Source organism: Anastrepha obliqua, chromosome 4 (genome assembly GCF_027943255.1).
Source record: "Anastrepha obliqua isolate idAnaObli1 chromosome 4, idAnaObli1_1.0, whole genome shotgun sequence".
NCBI lineage: Eukaryota > Metazoa > Arthropoda > Insecta > Diptera > Tephritidae > Anastrepha > Anastrepha obliqua.
In genome coordinates this window covers 86,227,396-86,244,523 of record NC_072895.1, presented here as the reverse complement: position 1 = coordinate 86,244,523, position 17,128 = coordinate 86,227,396, and the positions used below count along the sequence as shown (strand labels likewise).

At 36.1% G+C, this 17,128-nt stretch overlaps 1 protein-coding gene across 1 annotated transcript in view; it reads right to left on the bottom strand.

Annotated features, from left to right (window-relative positions):
* Positions 1-475: 475 nt before the first annotated feature.
* LOC129244633 (leucine-rich repeats and immunoglobulin-like domains protein 3) overlaps positions 476-17,128 on the bottom strand; it is a 70,692-nt gene continuing 54,039 nt past the window's right edge. Inside the window, exons 4-9 of the mRNA XM_054882369.1 lie at positions 13,883-14,092; positions 10,517-10,660; positions 9,595-10,436; positions 9,120-9,518; positions 3,581-3,862; positions 476-3,506 (exon numbers count right to left, since the gene is read on the bottom strand). Of these exons, the coding sequence (XP_054738344.1) occupies positions 1,936-3,506; positions 3,581-3,862; positions 9,120-9,518; positions 9,595-10,436; positions 10,517-10,660; positions 13,883-14,092 (3,448 nt within the window). The 3' untranslated portion in view covers positions 476-1,935. The remainder of the gene's footprint in view (positions 3,507-3,580; positions 3,863-9,119; positions 9,519-9,594; positions 10,437-10,516; positions 10,661-13,882; positions 14,093-17,128) is intronic.

The window sequence follows — 17,128 nt, the reverse complement described above, 5'->3', positions numbered from 1 at the left end:
GCTCAGTATTAAGAAATGACAAATAAGAACAGCTGAGAAAAAAAAAATGGTAAAAGAAAGAATAAAATCAAGAAACATTAAGGGGGGGGTAAGGGATAAAAATCGATTTTTTTTTTTTGCATGTTATTGTAGTAAAACATTTCAAAAATACCGTGTTAATATTTTAAGTCAATCCGAGCAAAACTTTTTAAGTTATAGAGCATAAAGCCGAGCCGCCTCAAACATTTGCCGAGACGCAGCAGTTGCGCGCGTAGTCCGTTACAAACTTTAAACGCGGTTTTCTCGAACCTTTTTTTTTAAAGTGCGTAGTCATTGGAATTTGAAAACTACCCTTAAGCAATAATCGACAACAGCCACATTAGAAAAGCCAGCCGTTCTGTTCTGAAACAATTAGTCTTCTACGACCTGAAACGCCAAATAGGCAAATCGAAAGCAGTGACAACGAAGATCATGAAGAAAACAGAAAGTCTGACTCTATGATTGATTTGATTATTTTATTGTGATAAAATGCACAAAATAATTTTGCACAGATTTTTTGTGCAAATACTCCTATATGAGTCGGTTTTACGTTACCGGAACGACTCGAATTTATATCCAGTCAAGGACTGTCACACCAGCGGTATTCACCGTACATATATGGGAAATCTTTATGCTGCTACACCAACAAAAAACACAATTTTGGGCTAAATCGGAATTCAGCGACTTTAAATCGCGTTGTACGGGTAAGCCTTTGTCAAAGTTGGGTCATACGTATTTCAAAAGTATACTTTTCACTGCTTCAAAATAGAAAAAAAATATATGAACATGCATGCACAAAGCTGATTTCAATATAATAAGTGTGTATTTATATGCTTATATGTATGTGTCTACATACATATACAATATATGTATTATGTAGGCGCTTGGGTTCTTATAGCTAAAATTACTATATTTACTTAGAACTATGTTTACAAGGCGTGCAAATTAATTAGGTGGTTTGGCATAACTTTCAACTTAACGGTATATGGTAGATGTATGTATGTGTGTTTACAAAGAAATAGTCTAGCATCTTACAATACATATATATGTCATACTCTTATACACATTAGCATCGAACAATTTGTGTCTATAGATAGTAAATTATATTCAATCAATGTCTATAGCCGCTTTTGACACTTTACACATTTACATATTTAATTATTTAAATAATAATTTAAATTAGCGTAATAAATAATATCACAATGAAGTTTCTAGCTGTAACTTGATTATATAAATACATATACGAATTTATTTAAAATAACGTAAAAATTAAAAGAACAAACAAAACCAAACATGCAGTGTGCTTGAGTTGAAATGGAGAGTGTGCAAGTGTGTGTTTGTGTGAATAGCAAAATCGCAATTTTTATTTGTACATTTTTCACTGTTCACCCAACTCCTATCCTTCCCTGTGGCCACTTTAGCACTGGTCAAATTACTGTGGATAGCCAGCACACAAATGCTTTCAGCCGACAACTCGCGATGGAGGCTGGAAGGAGCAGCAAAGTCACATTTCACTTTTCACATTTCATAGAAATTTGTACTAGTTTAAAATGCAACGAAATGCGGCCAACGTTTATGACACATTTTATAGGCTCTCTACAATTCACACATAAACATATGAACGTATATACGTGTGTATGAATGTAAGTAAGTTTGCATCTATTAAATCTAAATATGCAGGTGGTATCAATGTGATACTTTGGTAGACATTTTTTTTTTCTAAATACTTCATTTTGCTTGACTTTTTCAAACTTGTATGTATGTATGTATGTATGTACTATATATATGAACTACAGTCTTATTTGGTGTACTCATCATTGGCTGCACTTACACTTGCCGTTTTTACGCCTTAAAGTATGCTCGGCATGCTTCATTAGCTAGTGTAGGATGGACTTTTAGTTTTTGTCCTAATCATAGTTAAATATCAACCGTTTGCGCATGAGCAGCAGCGCTCGTGGAGTTTGTACTTAAATTGGCTTTGCAATTACCACTGAGTGCTGCGCTGCTACCGCTTCCGCCGCCATCAAAACTATTGCCGCTATAATTAGTGGAGTAGTGAAGTTTCGGAGCTGTCGGTAAACGTTCGTAGTGCTGTCTGTCAACGCCACTACCATTACTTCGCACACCACTTGTGTTGTCATTTGGATTACTACAATTGTTTTTGTGCAGAAAGTGTGTACGTTCATTTGCAACCACATCTGTATCTGCATCTGGGTCAGTTTCAGCTACCGCGTGCATATCCCGATCGTTAATTCTCATAGTAGCTGTCCTATGCCTGTCCAAGTCCAGCAACTCCACCTCACATTCGGAAACGCCAAGAGCATGCGTTGCCGCGTACAAAAGATCCGCGTCGTCCATATCACCGCCATCGTCTGTGGGATAGGAATTTTCGATGCCGTCGTGCCGATAACCATTATAACGACGCGTGATCTGTGGCGTAGTTTCATTGACTGGCGTTGTAGCGCAATCGACCGACTGCTGTGTGCCTACGCTAGTAGTTGGCAGTAGCGCCGACATTGTGAAATCATCTAGGCTACGCTTTACCGCCGTATCCGAGCCAGTACCGGAATCTTTGCTGGACAAATGATCCTGCGTGTGGTCGCCGCCAACACCTGCGCTGTCCGGCAACGAAATGCGTTTCAAATACGCCATTGTGAAATGCTCGCCATCGGCTTCGATGTCGTTGCCGACATGTTGTTGCAAAAGTTGTTGATAGTTGGGCGTTGGTGTTATAATTAAATGTTGTGGTTGTCTACTATTTTCATAGTTATTGCCAGCAATCTGCAAACCACTTTCAACATTTTCACCATTAACTGCATTCGCTTCATAATCGCCTAGACTGTGTGGACGTTGCCGCTGTGCGTCCGTTTGCGGCTTTTGCAGCAGCGTCCGATTGAGTGTGGTAAGTTGTGTTTGATCCAATGCGCTGCCACGACTGCCGCTTAGCATTTGCGAGCTGGTGGATGCAACGCGTGCGCTGCCACCAATTAGCCCAACACTGCCCGAAAGCAAACCACTCGGCGCGCCACTGGTGCTATTTGCGTTTTGACATATCTCACGGCGACGCTTAAATGCTTTGCGTCGCTGATACAGAATTAACGCGAAAGTGGCTAAGGCAATAATGAGTACACACAGCGCTGCGACGATGACGACGCCGAAAAATATCACATTCTGGCTCAGCTCCTCCTTCACCACAATCAATTCCGTTTGCACTGTATACGTTTTCGAATTGTCGCTTATCTCGCAGCGATAATGGCCTGCATCGGCCGATTCTGTATTCACGATAACCAAAATTTCATGCTCTGAAGTGAAAAAGTAACGCTCCGTATCGGCGCTCAGCGTACCGAGATGAAAGGGCTTATTATCCTTGAACCACTCGCGACGCGGTTGACTCAAATCAGCAGTCAAGTCGCTCAGACACTGCAGTACACTGGATTCACCCACCACTGTTTCTTTTCTCACAATCGGTATTTTAGGTTGGGGCTTGTCTGTTAATAAAAAATGCAACAAATTATTAGTTAAATAATTCATTAAAATTACACTTTTTTCCAGCTTAGCATACCGTTCACCACCAAGGTAGCATTCACTTTTATTCCACCCGCCGCACTTTCAGCGGTGCACGTGTAAATGCCGGTGTCGATCGGTTTCGCATTGGTGATTATGAAGGCATTTTCTTCACGTAGAACTTGAAGCCGTCGTTCCGTCGCCGCTGGAAAATCGCTTCCACCAAATTTTTGCAAGGCAATTTCGGGCACTGGGTCACCAGTAGCTGAGCACACCAGGCGCGCTGTGTCGCCCGAATCAATGGTTAAATTTGATGGAATTTGCAGGAAGGTCGGATGAACTGAAAAGAAAAACGTTATTTACTTATTAGACAAACGGGGTTTTAGACTTTTAATAATTTTTTATTTAAAATAGGAAATAATCGGTGAATGGATTTGATATTTGTTTCTGCATAGGGGAATTGGGAAGATAGCAGTCAAATAGTTCAGGTGAGTAGATTAGATTAGGTTTTTGTCGAAGTCGGTTTAGATTAGCCAACTCACTTGGACCTTCTAAGTCCGTTGTGATACCACAGTTAGACGCTCTTGTGAAGAGTATGACAGGTTTTATCCCAACACCGGAAAGGGTCAAAATGGTATTTTACTAACAAACTTGCTCTACTCGTAGCCAAGACTGGACAATTACAGAGGAGGTGTTCTACTGTTTCTTCTTCTTCCTCGTCTCTACAACTTCTGCAGTATTCATACGAAAATATTCCTAGCCTAGAAGAGTGCCTACCTATCAGCCAATGACCGGTGACACAAGACACGACCTTCGAGATGTTCTCTCTTGAGAGGTTAAGCAATTCTTCTGATCTATTATCTCTTTGAGGCCAAATTAGCCTGGTTGTGACACACGTATTTTTGCTCTACATGACCTATTGACCTCCTGCAGAATATTTCTTTTTTTATCCTTAATTTGCAAGCTGCCATAGGAATTCCAGTATTGCCTCCGTTTTCAAGCAGTGGAAGTTTAGTACCCTTTCTGGCTAGGTCATCGGTCTTGCAATTTCCGTCCTTCAATATCTCTATGTCCTGGAACACATATGTATAAGGCTGACCTTGCAGATGGTGCTAATACCATTTGGAGCTGCCAGGCATTCCAGAGCAACCTTTGATCTTAGTGTAGCTGCCTCCATTGATTTGATGGCCGCCTGGCTTTCCGAGAAAATATTTATCGTAGTACTTGTTACGGCGTGTGCGTTAAGGTACACAGTTACCTTCTTTACAGCTAAGACTCGTAGACGCTACAGTAGTCCGGAAGTCGGACAATCCTAATTCTTTATAAAAAAAACTAAATAGCCTACTTTATTTTCTAACTTGGATCCATCCGTGCATATATTTATTTCCTCTCTTTCTCATGGTTTTTGAATTTGCCACTCTCTTCTTGACGGGATGCTAGTCTGGAAGAGCCTGTCGAAGGTGGGTTTAAGGAAAGATAAGACGATTTCTTGGTTATAACTACTCATTGTATGCAGTATAAAAGCGTGGCCGAACCGCGGGGTCTTCCAAATGAGTACTATTGCTACAAGAGTTTTGTGCTAATGCCTAAATAGAGATCTACAATGCGTAAAAATATCAATTTTATGCCGATATTCCCTAGTTACAGAAACTAAAATTTTCTATATAAATCCAATACATTTCCAAAAATATAGGATTATCAAGAGAATAAAATATTTTTTTATCGTAAAATAACGACCATGTCAATCATGTCAATTCATATATTTAAGCGTTATAATTGTGATTCACACTTATACCTGGGGTTTTTTAGGAACTTGGGAACTCAAGATTATCATTTCATCAAAACATAAATGTTGTTGGCATGATTTTTTTTATTATAATCTGGTATATAATTTCATGGCATTTGAATGAGATATCTGGCATATGTCCGCCGCGACTACGAGTTGCATGGTCCATACAATCAATTCAATTTTTGACTACTTTTTTTCAATAAAAATGAATAATAAATCTAAAGGAGTCCAACAAAATGATGGTAATTTGGCATCAATTCTTACAAAAGCTGTATTTTATACGCACGTGAGATCCTTACGTAAAGTATTCCACGTAGTTGAATGTTCCTGTTAGAATGTTCTAGATTTGATGGGGAACGAAGCATGTGACGCTCAAATATCGGCGAGAGCATGACAGCTGCTAGCCAAGTACAATATATGCTAGAATCTGAAGAAACATGGAACTATGGTTATAACGTAGCCTGAACAATTATGCGAACGTCGAGACATGATGATAATGAACGCAGGAACGAAAGAATATTTTAAGTGGTAATACCGAGGGGGAAAAGCAGAACAGCAAGGCGATGGGGTAGTTTAGTTCGTAGGCACTACGAAACTGAGTTCAAAACGAGCCGGGGAATATCGCATGTGAATCGACTCATACGTATATTTAGAAGATTCCACCTCCCAGGTCCGCATACCAAACAAAAAAAAAACAAAACCTAGTTCAAAGACAATAGCCAAAAAATTGCGTATGAGGACGAACTGACATATCAGGGTTTTTTGCAAAACTTTGCGAGAAGTTTTTTTTGTTTTTTTTTTTCAAAGTAAATTTAAACAATTGGAAGCGTTGTTCTGGCTTTGAACAATTCATGTCGTCTTGTCAAAAACCTTACTGAATGTCTAAAAAGTCCCTATAAAGTCAGTGAAGTGATGAGCGTCGAACGAAAGATGATTTAGAACGAAAATTATAATCGCTTTTTTTCTTGAAATACGTTTTTTTCCGCGCTGTCGAATATAACTGAAATAGTAATCAAGATATCAACCTAAAACTTCATAGGGATATTCTTTAACATATTTGCCTTTGCATGTACCTCAAATTTTATATTAATTATAACTAAAAATATTGTTTTGATCAATTTGTTTATAAAAAAGTGTAATTTGTTTTTCTTTTTCATTTCAAATTTTAATTTTTTTTTTTGTAAAAAATAGGTAAGCGCAAGCGGAATAACTTATTTTAATGAAACATTTTTGTTTGCTTAATTTGAGTTGATTACAAGAGACTGTACATTCCACGACGCAAATTGAAGGAGCCACGTTTGAGCAGCTGTAGGGCCGCCATTTTATTTATGTTTTTGAGGTGATAACGTCTTATAATTCGATTTAACAGGCTGCACGCACGAAAAAATGTGTCGTTACCTTGCTCATTAGTGTTACCTTGCTCATTGCCGTTACCTTGCTCATTTGTCGTTACCTTGAATGAACTGCAAGCGAGAGCGCGGAACGAACGACAAAGAGCACAATCGGCCCCCGCGTTCGGCAACGTTCGACATCTGGCTCTGTCCTACTTGAGTGAGCATATATAATATATGTATGTATATGCGCATATGTAGATATATAAATTCACATACTTGTATTTGCATATGCCTTCTTCCTGTGTGCATGGTAATGAACCATTTCTCTGTTGAGAATAGGACGATGATAGAAAAAGTAGGAAATGAAAGGGAGTGTTTCGAGTGTAAAGTGTCTTGAAAAGGGCAAATCGATGATGGTGCCTCTTAGTGTTGTTGACTTATTAACGTCTGATGCACAATCGAAATTGAAGATATCTTTCATGAATTTGTTTCGTCATTTTTCACGTTTGTGTAAATGTAACTTGACCTATTCCATTGCAATTCCATTTACCTTCTCCTCTATATCCATACAAAATATCTATCAAACAAATAAAATTAAAATTTTGTTTTGAAAATTGCAACCATTCCATCAATATTTTCGTATGACGTTGTCACGTTAAACTATCGTCAGTAAACCGACCTTACAGACAACCTCTTTTTTTCAAAAAAAATGTTTGTATATTCATTTAAGCATGAATATTAATATGTAATTTAATTTGAGATAGTAAATACTCTCAGTTTTTTTGCAAAGAATGATTGAAAAACTCGTTGTCTGGAGGAGCTGCCCTCCTTAACTACTTAGATTTTAGTTAAATTTTTTGGTTGCCACTTGGTAATCGCTTAACTAAAAAAAACTATACAAGAATCCACGTTCGAGAGGTATTTGTAAATAATTCTATTTCTCTACTCGAAGACTATCCCCCTTAAACCAAATAAGGGGTCTTTCGAAAGCGACGCTTAGATGTCAGTAATAAATAATTTCTAGAAGGTATCTTTTTTATGTCATCTTTCACATTTGTTAAGTAGGCAGATGTACAATTTTACACGATAAAATTATTGAAACTTATGTTCGATCTTTAAGGGGTTACATGGGTTTCGTTGGTTCAAAAAATCGATTTTTTTTTTTTTGCTTATTAATTCCTACAACTTCTCAGGAATATTATCCAAAATTTTCAAGTCGATCCGGATAATAAATTCGGAGATACAGCCTTTGAAATGTGTGAAATGTGTGTATTGTTACTCAAAACTTTAAACGCGTTTTTCTCGGAACCGTGTTTTCAAAGTCGGTTGCCAAATGTTCTCGAAAACTACTCAAGCGATTTTGATGAAATTTTACACAGGTGTTTGAAATACAATTTACTCGTGCTTGAACGAAGGAGTTTTTTTTTTTTTCAATTACAACTATTTAAAAAATGTCTGCCAAAATTCCAATTTTTACTTTTTTTACTTATTTTTGTTTTTTCATTTTTGATGAGCCTGTCAGGAGTTATGCTGACAATGCGGAAACACCTTTTTTTCGAGGGGTCACCGAAAATGACGTCACAATGGAGGAGTTTTAATTTTTGTTTTTTTTTTTTTAATCAGAAATTATTCTCTAAATATGTATCTATAAGACAGAAAAAAGTTTGAATTAAATAAATAATTTTTTACATAGAAAAAAAAAAAATATTGAAAATAGGCCTTTTTTTATCCGACGAAACCCATGTAACCCCTTAAGAACAACTTATCGCACAATTTGTGACTTTTTTTGGTGGAAATAGACGTTCGAATGAATCGACAATTCAAAGATTGTTGAGAAACTTTTAAGAAACTGGATCTGTCGAGAATAGAAAAGAGACTATCAGACCAAAAACCGGACTTTTGTTGAGAATTGCTGCTGTACTCGTAGCCCAAAGTGTTGCTGAACAACTTCAACATCGATATCTCAACGTTCTCAACAACTAAGCATTAATGAATCGACAGTTTGGCAGATTTTACTCGTAGACTTGTAGATGCCCTCATGGTGGATATAATTGTTAACAGCCGTATTTTTAATAAAAATAGTAAAACCTGAAAGAATCTAAATTTTTATATGATTTATTTTTAAACATTTAAGCTCTAGGCACGTCTTTCGAAAGACCCCTTATTTAAACCGCTTTTCTCCTCAAAGTGTAACTTTTTCTATTACTTGCTGAAAATCTAAATGGCCGAATTCAACCTATGGAAATAGCAAACTTGCACGCAGTCATCCACGTGCGCCAAATTTTTGTTGAGATAACTCAAGTTTAGCTCGATGTGTAGTGAGCAGATAGACATGACTGAATAATATCCTTACACCTATTTCGACTCTAACCGTTAGACTGCACAAAACAGCTGTTATACGAACAAAGCTCGATGGATCTCAAAAGAATAAACCTCAATTGCTGTAACACGTCCTTAACATCTAATTAACTTACTTAAAATAGAAATTTTGAACTTTTGTGAGTACGTCGTGCCAAATGCGTTCGACACGACACATTGGTAGCGTCCTGCATTCGCATAGCTGACGTTGTACAGGCGCAAGTAGCCGATAATTGTAGTCTGGTTGGTAGCATGGTCTTGACGTATACGCGTTTCGGTGGTACTATAACTGTCGCCTCCAAATCCAGCGTCACTGCGATGCGTTGCAAATAAGTGACCGCGCTCGCGTTCGCGTATATTTTGGTTGTCATGACGCCACTTAATCTTCAACTCATCGGCTGCAGCCAACGACGCTGCCGTTGGTGAAATACCTATGCACTCCATTGTAATATTCCCACCTTTCACAGTGAGCTGATTAGATGGTTCCTGTATGATAGTGGGTTTGGGTGAGTTGGCTAAAAATAGCGAAAGAGTTTTGTTAATAACTTAAACTTCAAATTTGTATGGCTCAGTTTAAGGTTTCTCACTTACCACACAACAATTCATTGGTGTTCAGCGTCAGCAGTTGACGATCGAACAGAGCCTCCGGATAGCCGCATACCGCATTTTCCGATTGCACTTGCGTGCCGGTTGTCGATTGTTCGTTGCTGCGTAGCCAGCGTTGAAACCACAATAACTCACAGTCGCATATAAAATTCAAAGATTTGAAATTTAATTTTTGCAGATGTGGCATGTGATCGAAGGCGCCCGATTGTATGGAGGCCAATGCATTGTCGCCTAAGTTGAGCGACTCCAAATTGACCAGGCCGCTTAGTGATTTACCCATAATTTGCTTCAAGTTATTGCCATACAAATCCAGTTTCTTCAGCTTGCGCAATGCTTTGAATGGCGGCGTTGCACCCTGGTCTTCGATAATCCAGGCGAGTTTGTTGCGTCGCAAATTCAAGTCCTCTAAATTTTTCACACAATCAAATGTATTATCGGCCAGATATTGAATTTTGTTATGACCTAAATTTAAGTGTCGCAAACGTTTGAGACAATCCAAATGTTGTGGCTTGAATTCGCTAATGTTGTTGTGTGACAGATCGAGTGAAATGAGCGATTGTGTGAATTCCCATGTATCTGGTTCGATACGCGTGATGGAATTATTCGATAGACTCAAATGGTGCAATTTGGTTAGATTGAATAGCCCCTGACGGCTCAGAGAGGTGATGCCATTATGGTCCAGTTCAATCGTTTCGATTGCGTGCATGACATAGAAAACGCCATCTTGCAGTGTGCGTAAATTATTGGACTTGAGGAAGAGTTTTTGAAGTGATGAGAGGCCACGAAATGTGGACCAGTTGATTTCAAGATGGTTGTTATTCAATGACCTGTAAAAGGTGTATAAAGTTAGGGGTGTGTGCAAAGGGGTTAAGTTGGTAATATATTTTACTTTTCATAGTTCACTTACAGTTTGCGCAACCTGTGCAGTGTACGAAAAACACCTGCCGGTAAAGCTGTCAAGCGATTGTTATTCAATTCCAAGTCCAATAAATCACCTAAGTGCTGAAAAGCATCTTCATCGATACTCCTAATTTCGTTTGAGTTGAGTATGCTGGGAAAGTAAATTGAAAATTAGTTTTTATGAGCAGACATTTTGTAAAGAAATTTTAATATTTCAAGGGATTAAATCGTCCTCTTAGAATTAAAATAGCCTATAAATTTTTTGATGTTTTGAGAAAATGAATTTCAAACTTTTTGTCGAAAGTAGCTCTCACTCAAATCTCGTTATGTCTAAATATTTATTATTTTTTGACTGATGTTTTGACCCACTTTGTGGAACTAGAATTTGACAAAATTTTGACCACATATAAAATCAACGATGGAGAAACCAACAATTCAATAAAAAAATAATAGCCTATGAGCACAAAAGCTATTGTTATACTAAGGGACGAAATAATATTAAACTTTTCCTAAATTTTGATATTTTCTTAATTTAAATTTTTGAGTGAGAAAACAAGCGTAATTTGTTTAGCAAGCTCTCTCCCGTCTTTGAGATGCAGTGTAAAAATTGCTTTAAGACCGTAGCATGAAAGTTTATTTAAGTACGGATCTTTTAAATGCTACGATGGTCATTAAATAAGTTCTTAAACCACTCAAGATGACACTAGCTAATAACAATAATAGAAAACAACAAAAAAAATAAAAAACAAAAAACATAATCTAAAACAACAAAAATACAAAATCAAGAGAAAATAAAAATAAAGCAAAAAATATTTTTTATATAAGAAATAAGAAAAAAATTATAACAAAAAAAAAAACAAAATAAAAAAAAAAAACAAAAAATCAATAAATAAATAAAAATAAAAAAAACGAAAAACTTAACTAACAAAACAAGCAAAACAATATAAAAAAATAATAACAACATAAAAACAATAAAATAAAAATATGTTACAAAAAACCAAACAATAATAAAAAACAACAACAAAAAAATAATAAAAAATAAAACAAAAAACTTTTTTTAAGAAATAAAAAAAAACAATATAATATAATTAAAAAAATTGTATAAAAACAAAAATAACAACAATAAAAACAACAATAATATAAAACAAGAAAAATTAAAACTAAAAATAAAACAAAAATTCGTTTTACAGAAGAAAAATAAACAATAACAAAAGTAATAAAAACAAAACAATGTAATAAAAAAACAAAATGATAATAAAAGCAAAATAAAAATAAAAAACAAAAGTAAAAATAATAATATGAAATAATAAATAAATAAAAAATATGAATAAATAAATAAATAACCAAATAATAAAAACCAACAAAAAAAAAGATATAATAAAAGATTAAAAAAAATAATAACAATTATAATAAAAAACAACCAAAAAATAGTACAAAACACAGAATAAAAAACTAATAATTTTAAGGAAATAACAAAAAATAGTAATAATAAAAAAAATAATACTCAAAAAAAAAACCAAAAAATAGTTTGCTCATAGAAAAGTCCTCATACCTATCGCTCATTTGCTGCAAGAGTGCCAAAACCCAAAACGACCAATTCTTCTTTTTTAAAAAAAGGATGGCGAAAGCTACGAACTAATGTGTTTCGCTTGAAATTCGGATTTTTTAAGTTATGACGTTCTTCCAGCAAAAAACAGCACTATATTTTTATATTTAATTTTGCTTTTCAATTAATAAAAAAAATCTTTTTTTTTAATGATTCATTAATTATGTACATACATAAGCTGTGCTTGTATGTTTTTACCCCAATTTCCTTAAATCCGGGCATTAAGGGGTTAGGGGTAGTCAGAATTTTCAAAAAATTTATCTTTTTTTTTTGCATTTTCTTAAAGTATAATGTTTTAAAAATATTGTGTAAAAATTTGAAGTGAATCCGACAAATACTTTTCAAGTTATTCAACAATTAACAAAGGGCGCTCGGAGCCGATAGCAAAACTTTAAATGCGTTTTTCTCAAAACTATGTTTTTCAAACTGGTGAACACTGTAACTTAAAAACCGCTACGTAGATTTCAATAAAATTTATACAGCTTTTGAAAAACATAAAAAACTTGTGCCTGATCGAAGGATTTTTTTTTTTTTCAAAAATTTCGATTTTTTTTTAACAATTAACTGTTGGTTTTTTGCTCTAAAATCTGGAAAAAATTTTCTGAGGCCGCCATTTTGTTCATTTTGAAAAAAAAAAAAAAGCTTCGATCAGGCACAAGATTATCTATTAATAAAACTAATTTTTCTTGTCCGATTGGTTTTAGATGAATCTGCAAGGACTTGTGATGTTCACCGCAAGGGACTTCTGGAGAAACGGGCTTCACACAAACAGCGATAACTTTTGCAATTATTAATTTTTTTTTTTTTTGAAATTTTGGTGAAGTCAAGTTAAAACATGATGTTTTTATGCTATGTTTTTATTTTTGTTAAATAAATTAATTAAGTAGCAAAAAAAAATTCGTGAAAATCATCATTTTTTCGGGCCTCTGACTACCCCTAACCCCTTAAGGCACAACCACGCTGTGATTTTTAGGGCTTTAACTTAAGTTTTTCGAATTTAGTTCGCCATTTGGAATTTTAAAAAACTGCCGGTGGACTTGTAATCAACCTCCATAAAAACCCCGGAATAGTAATTTTTATGAACTTAGCTTAAAGTAATTCAATAATTTGACCTTCGATCGTAATAATTGGGTCTTAAAGGGTTAACCCCTTTTTATTCCAAACCGTTAATTTTTGTTTTGGAATGAATTGTATATGGTTTTTGTAGTTGATTTAAGCTTTAATTTGAGTATAGAACGAAGTCACTAGCACGTGAGATTTTTAAGAAAAGTGGAAACGAAAACAACTCAAATGTACATACGTTACTCTGTGTTCAGCGAATATCACAAAAATATATCGGCATTTAGTATCATGTCAAAAAGTAGTGAGTTTTGTGCAGCATTCAGATAATTTTTAATAATTTCATTTTTAATTTAAAAAAATATTAGCTGACTGCCCCATTCCAAAGTATTTGTAAATTAAAATGATAATTTATAGAAACATTTTTCTAATATCGGTCACAAGACCGGCAGACAATGCCTTGGGTTCGGTAGGTTCCTGCATTTGTGGAAAAGATCAAGACATACACCACAAATATTTAGCAGGATGACTCGTCCAAACACCCAAAGAGTGTGTAGGGGCCAATAATTCTACAAATTTATAAATACCTAGCTAAATTAAAACCTAAGCTATTTTATGCTATGTTAGCTTTTATATTTGGATGATAATAACCCACACACACATACATATGAAATAAGGCGAAAAAATACATATATCAAGTGCACTTACAGATGCGCCAAACGGTTGTTTGGTGGAAAATAACTGGACTCCACCGCGTGCAAAAAATTTCTGGACAAATCTAATGTTTTCAGCTTCGGTAAGGCTTCCAATGCCGCACTGCTAATGCGCTGTATGCGATTATTAGCTAAATTGAGCTGCTTCAGAGCGATCAGTTCACTGAATACGGGAACACTTTCCAGTTGGTTGCGCTTTAGCGTGCTAATAAAAAAGTAAACAAATAAAAAGTAAATAAAATGATCACGAATCGGTGGCAGACAAGATGTGGAGGAGCGACGAAGGAAAAGAAATATGTAGATATGTACAATAGAATAATTGCATTAATCCAAACCTATGATACATTGTACAACTCATAGTGTTCATGAAAGAAATTAATTTAATAAAGTCAAATACGTGACTATTGCACTTTTGCTACACTCATACATAGATGCTTACAGTTATGTGCATAATAATATAATAGAGATAAAGATATGCAATACCGAAATTTGAAGCGTAAGAAAGTAAGATTGAAGAAATTGTATTCTTTTTTTAATTTTTTGGACTAGTAAGAAATTTTTCGCAACATTTTCTTTAATTGAAATCGATATATCAGCGCATATGTTACTTGGTAATTTTCATTTTATTTTTCATTCTCTAAGAACCCCACTCACGCTATTGAGCATCTAAATACCCGTTGCAGATTTCCGGTGTGGAAAACGTTTTTGTTTTTGTTTTTTGTCGGGGCAGACTAGCAAGTACAACACCAAGACATCGTACTGCACTTGGGTTCTTATGGTGCCAAGAAGACATTGTGGTCACTTCTGAACACATCAATGCCAAAGACCTCAAGCCTGATTCGAGCAAAGGCCCGGCAGACGCACAGGAAGTGGTTCACGGTGTCATCCTCCTCTCCACGTTCTGGACAGAGTGCACTGTCTGAGATGCCCACCTTTTTCAGTCCCTTCTGCTTAATGAGAGGAGGATTTGCTACAGTCACATCACTTTTATCCATCTGCAGCCTCTCTCAGCCTGCTAAGCTCGCTAAAGTAACCCGTTTGCTAACCGTGGCTTTAATGGCTGCAAAAGGGAGTGACAGGTAGCCGCGATACCCACGTGTCCCAGGACCCATGTTAGCATCAGGATATTATGTCTACCGACATAGTTTAGCTTGGATTTACACGACTCAACTACCCTTGAAACGGTTGAAGAGCTGTCTAAGGCCATGAGCGCAGCTTTGCTGTCGCTGCAGACACATACAAATCTGCCTCTCCATCTGTTTCCACAACAAAGTTCATCACTTTTTGAATAGTATTATCTGTGCATTTCAAGAGCAAAGTTTATTTGTGTCCGCTGGATTCCACGTAGACACCGTAGCCGAAACCGTGCCCAGGAGCCATCCGTGAAAATGCGAAAACAGTGTTTGCCGAGCTCATGACAAAAGTAGGCTTTAGTATCGAAAAGAAGTTCAATCTGGATGGGCCAGATGGATAAAATTACTATTTCCATGACTTAAGAAAGCAGGAAAGGTACTTGAGTCGACATCACAGTCGTGAAGGTGGAGTTATGATATGTGGAGCCATATCGTACTCTGGCGCGTTCGAGTTGAAAATTGTTGACTACAAAATGACGAGAAAAAGCTATAAAACTCTGTTGGAATCATCTTTTCCCGAGACTCGTGAAATATTTGGGCCCATTAATAGGGTCTTTCAGCAGGGTAATGCACTTGTACACAGTTGAAGTGCGGTCAAAACTTGGATTGCGTCCCAAAATGTTGAAACTTTGGCACGGCCACCGTATTCCCCAGATCTGAACATTATTGAAAATCTATGGGGATGGCTTACTCGTAAAGTTTATGCGAATGGGCAACAATTTGAAAACAAAAATGTTTCCATTCGAATCGTTAAAACGGCCTGATCTGAAATTTCATGAGGCTATCTGGTGAATTTGTACAAATCCATTCGCCAACGTATTTACGTAGTAACTTATAAACATGGTGGCTGCACAAACTATTAAGCTTTAAATAATACCTTCTACTCAAATATGAATGAGTCGGTATCAATAAAACGCTCCGCGGATGACATATGGCAAAAATAAATTTTTTGTTTTTTGGTAGGACTGTTATAAGCTTACATGGCAAATTTCAGCGTGATATGTCACATAGGTTTTTTTCTGTGCTACTGTAAACAAGTCAAGCTCGAGTGTGTTCTTCGGATTTAACGATGGAAATTCAAAGAATTTGTTTGAAATTTAGTTATTCCAACAAAATTTCGGCTTCAGACGCCTTAAAAATGTTGTAGACAACCTATGGGGACTCTGCTCTATCGCGTGCACGTGTTTTCCAGTGGTACAAATCGTTCAAAGAGGGCCGTACATCGGTTGAAAACTTGCCTCATGAACGTCGTCCAGCAACATCAGTAAACGACGAAAACATCGGAAAAGTAAAGGAAATTGTGCTTGAAAATCGCACAAATCGCAAAATCGGTTAACGCTGAATATTATTTAGACGTTTTAAAGCGTTTGTGCGAGAACATTCGTCTTAAAAGGAAGGAATTGTGGGACAACAAGTCATGGTTCTTGCATCACGATAATGCACCAGCTCACACATCGCGTCTTGTTCGCGATTATTTGAACAAAAATAATGTTAATATCGTTCCGCAAGCACCGTATTCGCCTAATATGGCTCCATGTGACTTTTTCCTGTTTCCCAAGCTCAAGTTGCTGCTCCGTGGAAAACATTTTGAGACAATTGAAGTCATAAAAGAGAATTCGAAGAACACACTCGAGCTTGACTTGTTTACAGTAGCACAGAAAACAAACTATGTGACATATCACGCTGAAATTTGCCATGTAAGCTTATAACAGTCGTACCAAAAAATAAAAAATTTATTTTTGCCATATGTCATCCGCGGACCGTTTTATTGATACCGTCTCGTTCATATTTGAGTAGAAGTTAAATGTAAAATAACCAAATTTCCTATATTTATGTATTAATATTTTTTTTTATTTGGTTAGTGCCTCCATTCAAGCGAACCAATAAATCACGAACAATATACCTGAAGTTTTACTGCTGCGAATACCGTTAGGCGGAATAATATTTTGATGTATGTTTTTTTTTCGAGTAAAATACAGTATTCACTTGAATTATCAGAAAATCTTGGATTACTAGATCATATAACCATTTTCTTCCATAAAAATTATTGCTCCTAATGAAGTGAGCCGGACGTATATGAGCGTCTCTACAAATTTTCAAAAAGTCCC